This window comes from Cupressus sempervirens, chromosome 11 (assembly GCF_028749045.1).
Source record: "Cupressus sempervirens isolate cs-2001-9-10 chromosome 11, ASM2874904v1, whole genome shotgun sequence".
In the NCBI taxonomy this organism is placed as follows: domain Eukaryota; kingdom Viridiplantae; phylum Streptophyta; class Pinopsida; order Cupressales; family Cupressaceae; genus Cupressus; species Cupressus sempervirens.
Window position 1 is genome coordinate 392,607,876 of NC_143128.1, and position 16,316 is coordinate 392,624,191.

The 16,316-nt window shown below is 36.4% G+C and overlaps 2 protein-coding genes across 2 annotated transcripts in view; one reads left to right on the plus strand and one right to left on the minus strand.

Annotated features, from left to right (window-relative positions):
- Window positions 1–16,316, minus strand: part of LOC149529672 (NAD(P)-binding Rossmann-fold superfamily protein) — a 160,825-nt gene that overhangs the window by 44,217 nt on the left and 100,292 nt on the right. The window contains exon 4 of the mRNA XM_089810478.1: window positions 14,971–15,053. Within this exon, the coding sequence (XP_089666604.1) occupies window positions 14,971–15,053 (83 nt within the window). The remainder of the gene's footprint in view (window positions 1–14,970; window positions 15,054–16,316) is intronic.
- LOC149529673 (uncharacterized) lies at window positions 1,639–5,590 on the plus strand. Its single transcript, XM_089811143.1, has 3 exons — window positions 1,639–1,717; window positions 4,468–4,765; window positions 4,905–5,590. Exons 1-3 carry the CDS (start codon window positions 1,639–1,641, stop codon window positions 5,143–5,145), a joined length of 618 nt encoding a protein of 205 aa, XP_089667269.1. The 3' UTR covers window positions 5,146–5,590.

Genomic DNA, 16,316 nt, shown 5'->3' on the forward strand with positions numbered 1-16,316 from the left:
TCCACTATGAAGAAGTCCTCAGTCATCGTCTGATTCGCCATTGTGATGCTCAGTTGAGGAACAAGGTGCGTGCAGGGCAGGAAAGTCCCTCTGGCAACCTTGACCTGAAAGCCTGCATGTGCCTCCGTAGGGAGACTTCTCTGTCTCACCAAGGATGAGTTGATGAAATTTAGAGTAGCGTCAATATCCAACATCACCGTAACCCTTTGTCCTTGAAGGGTACCCCGTACACGAAAAACTGTGCACCTCGGGCTGCCAGCCAATGCAATGGCTCCCTCACACTGTACCAAAGCAGCAATTCTCTCTGTACGGTTCAAACTGATGTTCGTGTCAAGGTGGGGTTGCTTGTCTTTGGCCGACATTTCTTCTTGTTCGTCCTCATCATCGGACACGACCTCAATGTAATGGATCTTCCCCTTTCCGAAGCATCGTTGACCCAACTCCCAAGGTCCGTTGCAGTTGAAACACAATTTCTTCCTTCGAAATTCCTGTCTGGTCACTTCATCCAACGATGGCTTCTTGGGCAAAGGTTTGTCCCTCAAAAATGTCAGTGATTTAGGATGTAACTTCGAGAGGATGAGGATGATGCAGACGACGATGTCGTACTTCGTGCTTTATTGATTACTTCCGATAGGGTAGTCGGATCGAATCCCTTCACCCAACCTTTCAGAGGTTCAGTCAATCTGTCCATGAAGAGCACTACCCGCCTTCTTTCGGACATGTCTATGACCAAAACAAGAGTTTCTGAAATTCTGCAATGAATTGATCTACCGATCCAATTTGCCTCAATTGCGCCAAATCATTGAAATTAAGCTCCGGATCTTTACCATCAAATCGTGCTATCGATCTCTCCGTGAATTCCACATAAGTTTTTATTTGATCATGCCCTAATGTGATGGTGTCGTGGTGCCACCATTCGTGCACAACCCCCTCCAAGTGTAACACAGCAAATTTGATTGCTTCTTCTTCTGGCATGGAATTCAGCTGGAATAGGTATCGGCTTTCATAACCCACGCTTGCACTGATATGGAACCCGATCCGTCAAATGGTGACAAATTTACCTTACTCAACTTTCTCCTGAGATCATCATTAAATTATCCTTTGTTTCCGCCTATTGAATATCTCATTCTCAGATCTGCATAATCTTTCTTGGATATATCTTCTTCAAGGTTTGCACTTCCAATCTTCCCTCATCTCTTCGAAAGTTGGTTGTCTCCTTCCATGTTGTGCCTCCGTCCGTGGTGGAAAAGTCGGCATGGAAGGTCGAGAGTGTGTTGGCTGAGGGATTGATTTCCCCAACACCGAGTCCACGCTATGACCATTTTGTTCTCCAAATATTTTGTTCTCCACCAACTTCTTGAGAGTTTCTTCCAAAAGTCACTACGTCTCAGTGATTTGTGCTTGATTCCTGGCAAGTTCCCTCAAAAGAGCCACAAGTTCGACAGCGGTCAATTCTCGTTCGTCAGCCATTCCATCAACAGAATGTGTCCTTCTCTTCCGGCTATAAACTCTCATTCACTATCCACAGGCTGGCAAGATCGAAGCGCTCTGATACCACTGTAATGTTCCAAAATAACCCCGAGCTGCAAATGGTGCCTCCAGGAACTACTTATGTGCTATACACTACCTCCAGAAAGAATGGTGCCTCCGGGAACTACTTATGTGTCGTACACTGCCTACAGAAAGAATGGTGCCTCATGGAATGATGCATGTGACCGTACTTTAGTTTAGAAGCCATACAGAATGACAAGGATGGCCATACGGATGCTAGTTAGCCGTACAAAAATAGCCGACAGCAACACAAACTTCGAACACAAAAATAAAAATGGGACCAAGATAAATTAAATCAATCGGCCTGTTACAAAATTTAATTAAATACATTTACTTTATGACAGGGACATTACAGTGTATCACTAAACATGAAGTCTTGGGGCAAGTTTTTATTGTATTGTAATATTGGGATTATATTTAATGTGGGCATGACATTGGGATATGATATTCTCATTATTTAATATTGGGGAAAGAAAATTAACAAGATTGCGCAGGGATGTGGGTGCCTGGGTGTGTCAATTTTTGATAAAATTTAATATTTTACAAAATCTAGAAAAAAGAGTCATGACAATGAACTTTCAAAACAAGATTAATGATAAATTTTGCAGCAATAATATTGTTTTCAGATTCAGATTTGCAATATGTTTGTCATAATAATATATGCTAAATGTTTAGATACATAACAGAGAAGGCAAACTTTAAAACATCAACAAGATCATAAATCCTATAACAATGACATATTGCAAATGATAAACTTCTGATCAAACAGTGAATAGAGTTTATTGTTAATCAGTACTTTATCAAGATTTCAAACTGATTATATATTAAATTAAGCTTCATAAACAGCTAGCTCATATGCAAACAAAATCAGAAACCTTAATCAAGGTCCTTAGCTATGATTCTCTCTACTGAGTATATGCTACTTGGGTAGATGCACCAGTATCTAGTACGCACCACAAGGGTATGGGTACAAGTACCCGTGCAACTATGATATTTAATATAGTGTAGATATAGTTTCCAAAATCAAATGCAGGGTCAATGGTATCGTGTAACCATGAATTTAATATAACACTAGTATTTTGTGTGACCTCCTCCTCGTAAAAGAAAACACTTATTAGTGGTTTAGGTTGGTTGGTTGAGAAAGTTGTCTTTATCGAGTATTTCTAAACGTTGCATTTGTGAAGCATGGCATGGAATGTACATATACATGCTTGAACACTTGGGAATAATGGGCTTGATGTTTTAGAGGTTTTAACTGTAACTATTTAAGCGCTTTATATAGTTGTGATATCCTACATTTTGTCAACACAAAATGCAGGTAAAAGTACGAAGCTTTTTCAACTTAGTTTTGCATTTCTTTGAGTTTAGTTCATTATTTAATTGGTTAGTATTGATCAACCAATCGACTCCGATTAATATAATGAATCCTTTTACCAAAGGCTTTCGTCAAATCTTTCTAATTTCTCTATTTTTTGAGCCTATGCTTGATTTTTGAAGCCTTAAACGTCCTTTTTCTCGTTTTTGAATGTTTGTTGGCTTGTGGTCCTTTGGTTTTGTTCAAGTCATTGCTTTCGGTTTTCCCTTCAATTTGATTTATCTTAGTGCTTAATCGGAGTTGGCTATCAAAATATATGACCAATTTAGTGTCCAAAAAGTGAACCTTTTTGATGCAACTACACGAATTAAAAATATGATGTTATATTTTCAAGTTGACATTCACTTTTTGAAAAATATAACATAAATTTATCATTTTGATTTTTCACTTAAAGTAACTATAGTGCATTTTATGTTATATTTTTAAGTTGAATTACTTTTTGATTTTTTGCTTAAGTGACTATATAGTTTGATTTAATTTTATATTTCTAAATCAAATGCTCCAGTAAATATTACTTTTAAAATTATATTTGCACATTATATTTTAAATATGATAGCGTAAATCATAGTTCCAAAAATTGCCATGAAATCGCCAAAATCGCGGTAAGATTCATGGCTCACGATTTTTTTGGAATCGGAAATCGCTGGTGGTGATTTTTTCCTGTGAATCGCCTGAATCGCCAAAATCGCCATCGTGAATCTCCAGAAATCGGCCACGACAGCAAGGATAGAAAGTTCAATTTTTAAAAAAAAACACATGTTTTATTTGCTTTCTAAGTTGACTTTCCTCTTTGTTATAACCCTAAAGAGCCTTCTATTTGCTTAGTATGAGTAGAAGACAGGAAGAGTGAGAGAGAAGAAGAGAAAAGAGAATCCATAGGTTTCCAACCGGCAAGAAGGAAGAGCACCAAAGAGATCAGAAGTCCATCTGGGGAGGCCATAAATTGCATTGGGAGCATTAAGGAGTCAATATCAACACTCCTCAACTCATTTGCAAGAGGTAAGTGTTGGTTTTTTTTTTGCATGTTAGTGTAGTATGCATTTTTTGTTAAATTCTTTTATTGTTCATTTGCAAATCTTGAATATTTTTTATTTTTACTAAATTGCAAACTAGGGTTTGTTGTTTTGTAGTTTTTGTTTATTAGTTGCAAACTTTGATTTTTTACATGAATTTTTTTGTTGCAGCAGCCCTTTGCTTTCATTTTCCAATTTCCACAACGGGTAAAAAAGATGAATGCTGGAAATATAATGAAGAGTTTCCTGGGAGAACCAAATATCAAACAAAATGTATATTTTGCACAGAAAAAATAAATTCGGGAGGTATCTATAAATTGAAATACCACATTGTTGGCATACCTGGCCATGATGTCACAGTTTGCACTCATCAAACCGCTGAGGCAAAACGCTCTTGTTTAGTGGCATTAGAAAAAATTGAACAAGACAAGTTGACTAAGAAAATGCAACTTGAACGGTTAAGAGGTATTGGCTCCCATGCTCCCACATCCGCAACCGCATCTACATCTGCAAGTGCATCTGCATCAGCTTCCGCATCCGTAGGTTGTGTTGGAGAGGGTTCTTCTAGGCCTCATTTTCATCCTAGTGCTAGTGCTCATGTGAGTGTTAGTGGTAGTCGGTCTCATACTGAGACAGAGTCCAACACCAACCTATTGCGGCCTAGAGTGCGGAAAAACAGAATGGATAGTTACTTTGTGCCCCGCACTACTCCTGGCTCCCAACCCACGCTTGAGGGCATGGGCTTGAACAAGGAGATTCATGATGCTGCCAGAAAAGAGATTTGCAAATTCTGGTACTTTTGCAACATTCCATTTATTGCAGCCAGGTAATTGATTCTTTTTTCTTTGTTATCTTCAAAGTTAAAGTTAAAAGTAAAAGTAAAACTTTAATTATATCTACTTGTTTTATGATTTTAGTTTTTGACATCTAAATTTCTAATCAATATCATTATCTATTTGTGACAGGACTCCTTATTGGCAGAACATGATAGATGCAGTTACCATTTGTGGTCCGGGGTTTAAAGCCCCAACTGAGGCTGAGTTGAGTGGATACCTCCTGGAGGAAATGGTTGAGGATATGAGGCATGAGCTTGAGGACAACCGAAAGGAGTGGATCGAAAAGGGTTGCACCATCATGACTGATGGTTGGACAGATAGGAGGGGAAGAATACTCCTCAATTTTCTTGTATCCTGTGGAGGTGATTGATCATTCTACTTTCCTACATACATAATTTTGAATCGTGATTGACTATTTCAAATTTTGATTTGTTGATTGCTAATAGTAATTATAATTCGTTGTTTTGTTACTTGTAGGATATACCATGTTCCTCAAATCCATTGATGCTTCTGCTCATGTAAAAAACGCCACATACTTATGTGAGGTTATTGAGGAAGTTATAGCAAAGGTGGGGGAACAACATGTGGTGCAAGTGGTGATGGATAATGCAGCAAGTTATGTTGCTACAAGTAAACTTTTAACTTTTTAAGTTTTGAAAATAAATTTATTTGAATTTTGAACTTTTTCTAATTCTAACTTAGAATTTCTAAGTTTCCTAAGTTCTAACATGTTTGAAATTTGAATTTCTAATTATCTTAAAATTGTTGTAGGCAAACTTTTGATGGAGAGGCACCCCACCATATTTTGGTCCCCTTGTGCAACACACTGCCTTGACCTCATGTTGGAGGAAATTGGCAAACTTGAGTGGGTCAAGTCATGTGTGGAAAAAGCAAAAAACATATGCAAGTTTATTTATAATCATTCATTTGTCCTTAGCACAATGAGGAAGTACACAGGAGACAAAGAGTTAGCTCGTCCAGGGATCACGAGGTTTGCCTCGAATTTCATCACCTTGCAGTCCTTGTTGACATCAAGAGATGATTTGAGGAGCATGTTTGTTGGGCGGGAGTGGATTTCATCTTCTTATGCTACGACCACTGCAAGGATAGATGTGGTGGATTGCATATTTGATGATGATGGTTTTTGGAAACCTGCTAGAGAAATCCTTAAGGTAATTTTATTGCAATTTAACATTTAATATTTTACAGTTTACTATGCTAATTGTTTAATGATTTAGTTTGACCTTAAGTTATATTATTGAATTATTCTATGTTTAAGTTTTGACTCAAATTTTTGTTTTACTTTATATGTAGGCCACTGAGCCCCTTGTATCTCTCCTACGAACTGCTGATGGGGAGAAGCCCTCTATGGGCTACATATATGAGGGCATGGATAGGGCCAAGAAGGCCATTAGAGCTCAGTATGCAGGAGTGCAGGAGAAGTATGCCCCTATTTGGGACATCATTGATAGGAGATGGCAGAATCAGCTCCACAGACCCATCCATGCAGCAGCTTGCTTTTTGAATTCGGCATTTCGTTTCCGTCCTAACTTCAAGGCGGATGAGGAGGTTCTCACCGGATTATATACAATGATCCAGAGGTTGAGTACTGATGAGGATAGCAGTGCTACAATTATTGAGCTTGATAAGTTCAATAATAAAGAAGGGCCACTTTTCTCTAGCAGGGTAGCCATAGATGCTCGGGAAACAATACAGCCAGGTAAAAATTAAATTATATATTTAAAATTTCAATGTTCATGAATCTAGATTCTAAACTTAAAGTTGATTATGTAATTTTAGAGTTAACTTGTAATTTGTAATTTGTAAATGACACTAATTATTTTTATTTTCCCTTATTTCAGATAGATGGTGGCAAATGTTTGGGGCCACAACCCCAAAACTTCAAAAAATTGCCATTCGTATTCTGAGTCAGCCAAGCAGTGCTTCTGGATGTGAGCGCAGTTGGTCCATGTTCGAGCACATCCACTCGAAGAGTAGAAACAGGTTGACAGTGCAGAGGTTGAATGATCTTGTCTTCGTTCATTACAACCTCCGTCTTAGAATCAGACAGATTTTGGGCACTGACTCCTCTCCGATCATTCTGGAGGAGATTGATCCAAAATCAAAGTGGCTCACAAAGGTTGTAGATCCAGTCTTCACTGAGGAAGACCGTGCGTGGATTGACCAGGTGGATATAGAGGCTGAGGCAGCTAGAGCACGTTCTTCAGGCATTGGTAGACGCACACGTGCACGCACAGACACAGGCCCTAGCAACATTCGTGAGCCCATCTTATATGCGGGAGATATGGCTCGACAGTCCTCTAGGACCTACATTAGACGCCTTGCTACTAGGCAGACTGGATACTCTGAGGCTGAGGCTGAGGCTGTAGCCGAGCTTGAGGATGATGTTGAGGATGATGATGACTATAAGCCTGAGGCTTGAGTTGGAGCCTTGTTTTTATATTTTGTTTACAGATATTGATACTGAATCATTGATAGACATATGTTTCAAACTTTCACGGATCTTCATCTTAGATTCTTACATAAATTTATGATATGATGTCTTATGGATCATCTTACATACATTCTATGATTTAAATCATTATGATCATTTGATTTCTATTTACTTCAGCTAGCCTACAATTTACATTTTAGATAACATAGTTACGTATGTGATGGATTTTATGTTCCATGTTTATGTATGTTAAGTTTTAACTTCTATTTGATGATGTTATAGTGTGCTTAAGTTATATTCAATAAAGGCTGCATGAAATAAGTTTTAAATTGTTAAAATCTTTAAATTTAAAGAGTTTTTTCAAATTTGCCGATTCATCGCCGATTCATCGCCGATTCAAGATTCGATTAGGCCTTGCCGATTCCGATCCGATTCCGGTTCACGTTTCTTTGGTGTAAATGTTATTTATGACCCATTTAAATAATATTTTATCAAAAATTAAATTGACATGTGCTTAATTCATCACTTAAGTTGTGCAAAACATGTCTACAAGCACATTTCATCAAAAATATGCAATTGCACCCAAAAGGTGTGTTTTGTAAAAGAAAGCTCAAGACATATTTTTACAACATGTATGTGCACCTCTAAAATATGCATTTCCATCCCAAAAACCTGTTTTTGTATTCCAAGGGCCAAAATGTCCATGCATGTTTTTCCCAAGAACACGTTTTTGCAAGGAAATCTCAGATTTCTCCATGAAATGCTTTCAAATCTTCTCCTCTGGGGACATTTTCGCAAATCGAAGCTTTCTCGTCCCAAAAACATTGAATCTCCTTGCAAAAAAATTATTTTTCATGCCCTTTAAGACATGTTTTTAAGAAAAAATCCATTTTGGAGGATTTTTTTTATCACGTTTTAGGCCCAAGGAGAGGCGTTTTGAAGTTTCAAATACATATCTTTGCTAATGGGAAGCATGTTTTTGCATTACATTTGCGGAATGACTAATGTAATAGCAGATTTGAATTATGCTTTTCTCCAAAAACATCCCATTACCATGCATTCATTAAAAACGTTGGAGTTGCGAGAGATTCTAGGGCACGTTTTGAGCATTCTCATTCAAAAACACCTCATTGTATGTTCATTACAAAGTCATCATTGCAAGGTTGAAGAAGTCCAAGTTTGTTTGAAGATTTTCAAAGTTGGAATTTCTTTCTCCTTCATTTTTGGCATATGATCATCAAGTGGACATTTTGCTTCTTGCTAATTAATTCATGCTTATCTTGCTGATTTTATGCATGTTTTAGATTGATGCTTCACACTTGTTGATATAGATTTCATGAAAAGTTCATTTTCCCTTTAAAAATAATAAAAAATTTCATTTCTATGCTTTTGGTTTTTTTCCCAAATTTCAAATTCCAGTTCGCATATTGAAGTAGCTTGCTTGTCAACATGTTTGAAGGTATGTGTTTGTTTTCTTGTTTTTCTTCATTTGGAAAATGTTACAAGTTCTTTCCCAATAGCTTGATCACGTTTCATTTCACTCCATCTTCCATCAACGAATGCAAGTGCATCTTTTCATCGCACTTCCATCATTTCATGCCACAACACATTGCATCTATTTTTTACATGCAATTACAAATAAGCTCATCTTCCATCTGCATTTACATGTCATCTCACTTTTTGTTCCTCATTACATGTTACATATACAGATAATTCACTTTTCGTGCAATGACATCTTAAAAACCCATTTTCGTTAAAGTCATTTTTTAAAAGCCAAATGTTTTAATTTGCAAGCATTCCCATGCATTTGACTTCCATGTCTAAAAGCATATTCATAAGCGTTCACTTCCACCTCATACTTTCATCCTCTCAAGCCGTACTCCAGCCTTCACATATGCATGTTATCTCTTTTCAAGATCATCACATTAGATCTTTGAACTATCTAATCCATACTCTGAAGCTTTGTTGTTGATCAAGAATCGACACTTTTATGGAAGCAATATCCTCCCATGATGTGTTCACATTTTGGAATTTTCATGTTGCAGCACAAGCACAAGGGATGCCCCCATCTACAAGATCGAAAGGCAAAATGAAATATCAATATGATAAGGAGTTGGCTCAAGCAACTCCATCCCAGGTTACAGCTATTCTTGATAGTTTGTCACATATGGAGATCGGGCATGTGGACATAACTAATTTCCTTTGAAGGGTAGAAGTTGTTGTTAGTCATGAAATGAAACGCATCAAAAGGTGTAATATTCATTTGATGTCCACATTTCCCATGGCTGCCCTAGAACCGAAATTTGTTCTCGGATGTGTAAAGCGTTTAAGTCCAAAGTCAAAAACCATCAAGGATGCTGATGCTAATGTTACTATAAGCCTTGATCTAGAGGTTATTGAGCAGATTTTCAAAGTGCCGAAGAGTGCACAGTGTGTGGATTTGACCAAAGAGACATCTTTGGAGATATGGAATGTGAGTAAGGGAAATTATCAGAAGTGTGATAATTTATATTGGTTTGATTCCACGAGAAACAATTTCTCAAGATGGTCAAAAACCATTCACAGATCTAGTTTCAAGTTGGAATAGAAAGACCTAATTATGCTACTCAACAAGATATGTGGTCTCAAGGATTCTAATGATTTTGAACCATGGATGTATAAGTTCATTTTCCAAATAATTTCTTTGGGGAGAACCTATCAGCACTGAACTCTATGAGCAGTTGCTCAATGAAGGGACATCGGCACCGTTCCACATGAATTCTTATCTTGTCTATATTGTTACGGCTATGGGATATTTTTCTAGACTTTCAACCAAGGGACATCATCTTCATATACCAACTTGGGAATGATCAGATTACTCTGACAAATAGTAAGTACCATTACAAAAGAGTTCAAGATGCATTCTGTGGACATTTTCAATGTCTGTTAAAAGGGTGTCTGATGAAGCTTGGGACAATGTTAACCAGTATGGTTGCATCTTTATCCAAATTCCAACTTTTACTTACTTAAGAGTTGGGTATTTCAAAGGAGAACCATATATCTTACCTAGGTAAGCTAATGACAAGATTATTTTAATGGAATGACCAGACAACTCATGGAGGTTAAATTTGATCAACATGCTCTGCATAGACCAGGTTTTGGTATTTCTTTTGCCAAAACCCTGATAATTGGTCATTGCATGATCAATTCTATACACAAAGCAAAAGCCATGGAAGAAAAACTTTAGTTCATCACATTGAAGAGATTCAAAGCCAGATTTGACTTTGATTATAGAGAGATGAATTCTCAAATTGAGAGGGCCTTTACTCATGTTCATCGTATAGAAGATGTTTGCATTAATATGCGGTCAGAGTTGGATATAATGAAAATGGATTACTACAGACTGACTTTGCAGCAAATCATTGATCTTAATATGCTCGAGATCCCATCTTATAAACAACTTGAAGACGATGCCCTTTCCCTATCCAATGGCAGCAAAAGGAAGCTACATCTATTCTTAGTAGATTTCAATCCATTCTAGCAAACAACAACAAGAGTTTGACAATCAAAGGTCGTAAAAGGGTCAATCCAAAGTTGGGTTTGGATTGTGGAAGTTTTGGTCCTCCTGGAAGGAAGTCACAATTGGAAATCACAAGTAAAGACGGTCCTTCTTCTTCTGATGTAAAGAAATCTCTTAAATTCAAGTTGAAGGGTGGAAAGGGATTTAAATAATCTCAAACCCCGAAACCAGTTCAAGAGTAAGAGGAAGAATCAAAAGAAGAACTTGATGAAGAAGATGAGGAGGAAGGAGTCGTGGTGATCATATCTCCTCCGAGACCTACACAAACTCATGAACCATCCATGCAGGAAGCACCTTTTTTGGGTACGATAGGTGTTCATGTGGATTCATTTTCCACTATTTTCACACCTTCCATCCTGACTTCAAAAGTTAATACATTGGCTTTTCCTATATCCTTAGCAACTCCTCCCATTTGAACAATTGAACAATCTGAACATTTGGGGAATGTGTTCGAGGATTTTCCAACTCTGACAGAACGTCAAGTTTCTCAACTTGATACATCCCTAACAAGTTTTGAGTTGTTCATGACAAAATCCTCTTATCATGCACCTATGAATTCAGCTATGCAAACTGAATCTTGCTCGATCATAAGGGAGATACAATCAGGATCAATGTCAATGGTCTGCCTGTATCTGCTTCCACACATGAAAATTTCAGTTCGCTTGCATGGTTAAGCAGGATCACAATGAAGAGAAGGAAGGTTGTTGTACCACAAGATGATCTTCCTATTAATAAAACTAAGTCCAAATCTTTGAAAGATAAGATTGTATCAAGGATCTTTGTTGATTCAAAAAAAACCAAGTTTGTAGAGGAAGTTGGGCCACTGGTGGACAAGCCTATTGAAGAGCTTACCTATTCTGATTATAAGTTCACCAAGCTAGAGATAAGAAAGCAGTCACGACTAGGTTGCTTACAAGATGGATGCTCAAGATGCACATGCTAATGTAACAAAGAGCAATCATGAATTATGGAAGAAAAAAAAATCAGCTCAAGCAAGGGGTTGCTCACTTAAATGAAGTTATTCGGCAACAATCTTCTCAAAATGTCGTTGTTGTGTCTCAGACATTCAAGGAAAGAAGGATATTAGAAGCTGCTAAGTCTTGGATAGGAGATGTCATTTCTGAACGAGTTCAAGCTATTACAGATATGGTTAAAGTCCTTATGCATATCAAAAACATGGATGAAATGGAATAAGACATGATTTATTCTTTGACTCAAGAAGTTGACGCTTTGAAAGGAATTCTTAATGACTAGGATGAGATTGCATAGTTTGATCTAGATGTCATGGTTAGATGTGACATTCTTCCATCTTGTGAAATGTTTTTCAGATGTCATGGGCTCATAGGTTACAAGGAGGAGACGCTAAGAAAACTTGTGACAAAGTTGCAAGCAAATCTGGAAGATTGTCAAGCAATAGAAACAGGAATCAAATGTGACTTAGAGCAAATGGGATGTCAAATTCTTGATGAAGACAATAATCTAATTACAATTGAAAGGATAACTTCAGAATATACAATCAGGGCCAATTTTGATTTAGATTCTAAGGATTTTGGTTCTCATACAATTAACAAGTTTGCCTTGTACAAGTCTTTAGCCAAGCATCTAAGAGATTCCTTATGATCAAATTCCAAAATCGTGCAATCAGCATAAAAAGATGCAATAAGAATAGAGGCCATATCAAAGGTGATGGAGATTTTAGATCTTCCTACAATGCGTGATGTCGTCATCAAATTTAAGGCACTAAAGAACAATCTCTAAGATTGTTATTTTGCTTTTCTATTTGTAGATCAAAGAGGATGCATTGCATGGAATTATGTAATTACATGTAATCCAATAGTTTATCTTCTAATTAGACTCGGTCAAAGTTTGTTGAGTTGCTCCCACTTTTTCCTCCATCTTTTTCTCAACTTCATTGCCTATATCAAGGAGTGTTCTATTATTGTAAAATCATATTTTATTGTATGCAAGAGAGCTCTAGAGAAATTGAGCAAGCATAACTTTTATTGTGTTGCACCATTTTGAGAGAAAAGTGAATACAAAGAATCAATTGAAACTTAACTTTGATTGAGTGAGATTGTTACTTGTGCAAGTTAGAAGCTTTGACCGTGATTTGCATTTGTTGTCTTTGATTCACATGTTTTACATTCTTGACACTTGAGTTTTAAAAAATGAGTTATAAAGCAATCGGATCCAAAGCTATGACTAGGAGTGGTTGTAGAGATATATAGACCAGAAGCTTTGTTTGTAGCTTATATCTCTTTCTTGTTTCACAGAATAATTTGGATATCCTTACTTCTTGAAGTCTTTGTGCCCCAATAGTAAAGCTTATTTATATAGAATTATAAATGGACATAGACGCAAATCAGTACACTTTGACCTAGGCTTTGAGTTAGTGTTGGTTTATCAGTATCACCGTTTCCAACTATTAGATAGAAGCATAGTTAGAGATTTCACATTGCCCATTACTCGCTCCATGGGTAAGTGGGTTCTTTCTTGAAAGTTAAGAGGAAACAATATTGGCAACATCCCTTTACAAAAGCTCTCAACTTCTTGCTTACCTTGAGTTGATCCGAGGAACGATGAGAAGGGCGAGTCTGCCCTTTAAGGTAGGAGAGACTCTGTCTCATACGTTGTGGCTGCTCATCCTATTTTGCCAATGGATTTTACCCAAAACTATAGGTTGCAAAATATCCACCCAACAAGTTGTAAACTACAATGGAGTGTAGATGCTTTCAAGGATAGGTATTTCCCTCAAGAGGGATTTCCTAGGGTATATCCTGTGTTATATTGTGGCTTGTCTATTTGATTTTTGCATTATTGCAATTGTAAATCTTGAATGTATGCTTACCTCTCACGGGTTATGTAAGAAATGGATTAAATGTAATTGGATATGAAGCATTATTTCCTAACATCAAGCACAACAACTTCAACCATCACAATGGGAAATCTCCAACACCCAAACACAAAAAAAAATATTAGAAATCTTAAACACAAATGCTCAAATAATCGGCAATATTAAAACACGTTGAAAACCTCTATGACTTGAAAAAGCAAACTGAACTTTAATCTGCACAATGGCGATTCAAGAAAGACATCACGCTAGTCTAGCTAGGGATTAGCTCACAAATCCAAAACTCAAAATCTTAAGAGGGTTCCCATCCTCAAAAGAATAAGCAAGAACTCTAGGTTTGATTCAACAACATAACAATAACAATCAATAGCATATCTAAAAATGAGCCCCCTCAACCGCTTTTTAAAGATTTTGTAACGAAAATGAGTAATTTGAAACTATAAAACAATTCATGTATCACTCACAAAACCTTTTTAATTATTAAATAGCTTCCATGTGCAAATCGCCTTCATTTTCCCTCAATGTCCATTTTTGATAGGGACATAAACAACTCAAATAGAATATCACTTGAATATTTTATCAATTAACATGAGAAACTTAAGTGCATGTTTTACTTATTTCACCAAAGTTGTGGATAGCACTACAACAACATAAAAATCCAAATTTGACTACCATGATGAAATGAACCAATAGGAAGAAGGGGAGAACAACTGAAGAGTCTGAAAACACTTATAGAAGCGCCATTGCAGTCAATACTACTAACTGCCTCGTCACCATAAACAAAAATCTTGAAATACTGAAACTGTGCACTCCAAGATCTTTGAGTCCCTTTCCCTTACCAATTAACCTAAAAGCACTTGGAAATACGCACAATATCACCAAATTGATTTGGCCTAAGAAGGGGACATTCATAACCAATGCATATGCACAAAACAATTTCAAATTCTTCTCATTAATAGCATTTGGGGGGATTCTATATATTACCTTTTTTAGAGCATAGTTTTTTGAATTTATAATTATAATCTGTTTTTTAAGGAGAATGCACCTCAAGCCTTCAACAGCAAATTTTGAGTTCTTTTGACATAAGTTCTGAGTTTTACAAATTGTGTGTAACTGCTATAATAGTTTAATCACTTATTCATATTGCAACTCTATACTGAAATGTCAAGAAATGTGTCACATACCAAAAACAAAGCTCTTCTGATAGTGGAAAAATGAACCACAGTTCTAAATAAGTGGATTTGCGAAGTTACAAAATAGTCAAACTTCCAATGACAATACACAATAGAACATGGTGTGGTGAAAGGCATCAAATTTACTGAATATATACCTTAATTACAAGGAGTGGCCCCACAGCATTAACTTCAAAAGACAAAAGCAGAGACGCCTTCTCTACTTTACTAAGCGTTGTTTCTGCAAAAAGCAAGGAAACATGATTAATTTCTAATGTTCACATCATGTATATTATAATAATTAAGAGATCACTGTACGTGTTTGCTCTATCAGATTACATGTCATGACCCCTTCCTGAAATAGGGTTAAATAATAAACAATTAAATTAAAAATATGAAAGAATAATATTAAAAGTAATTCTATATTAGTTATGTTAACCAAAAGGTCAAAGGGCATGAATAGAAAAGTTGCGTCTCCTTAAACTGAGAGGTATGAAAGAGATAGATGAGAACTTCATTTGAGGAAAAAGGGAAAGATATAAAAGAAGACAAAAATATCAGAAATCATATCAGTCATACAGAATCAGCAATAGATAAAAACATGGCAGGAATATGATACTGACCAAATGAAATGGGCATCACATCTTTAACACAGAGCCACTGGCTGGGGTAACAAGAAGCAAGGAAAATGACAGAACTAACAAGCATGCATCAGGAAGGGATCCAACCAGGCACTGCAGGGAATCAATGTAGTCTGAATCACAGTCAGGTTTTCAGAGGTAAGCTATTATCTGTGTGTGTGTGTGTGTAACTGCAAATGGTTGTGACTTTTCTGAAGGGCTGAAATCCCCAATTTCTCAAGATCTTTCTTGTGAGACCCTTGTTTCAAAACCTTTCACAATTTCACAAAATCCAATGCACAATAGAATGATTTTCACCTTGCAATGAATGCATTTAGAACTTTCAAACCCAATTGCTAGTAGCTTCTTGAATACTGCTTTCATGACTTATAAAATATTTTTCATTTGTTGCACTTGCTTTTTAGCTATTTGAAATTTATAATTATATTTTCCTCCATTTGGTGCACATAATGTATATTTTAATAACTTATATTTCTCTCATATGCACTTTATAATTGACTTTATGATCATTAGATAAGCCCTTTTAATAATACGGTCAAATAACATTTAATGACTTTGTAATGCCCAGCCCTAGTTTGCTTTTCATGTTTTTTGTTGCCAAACTCTTTTAGGCCAGTTTTATGATTATGTTTTATGTTTAGCGGTACTTATTTACTGGATTTGATTTGATGTTATTTCATATTCAGTCCATATATTTGATGAGCTACTTGGTACATGGTTATTTCAGGTGTTTATGTTTATCCTTTCGATGATGATGTTTCGTATGTTCATATAGTGATTTCAGTTATTTCATGATGATAGTTAGATGAATGATTTATATGTGGTTTCTATGGATACTTACCCCATACTTGCATGTGTATGGT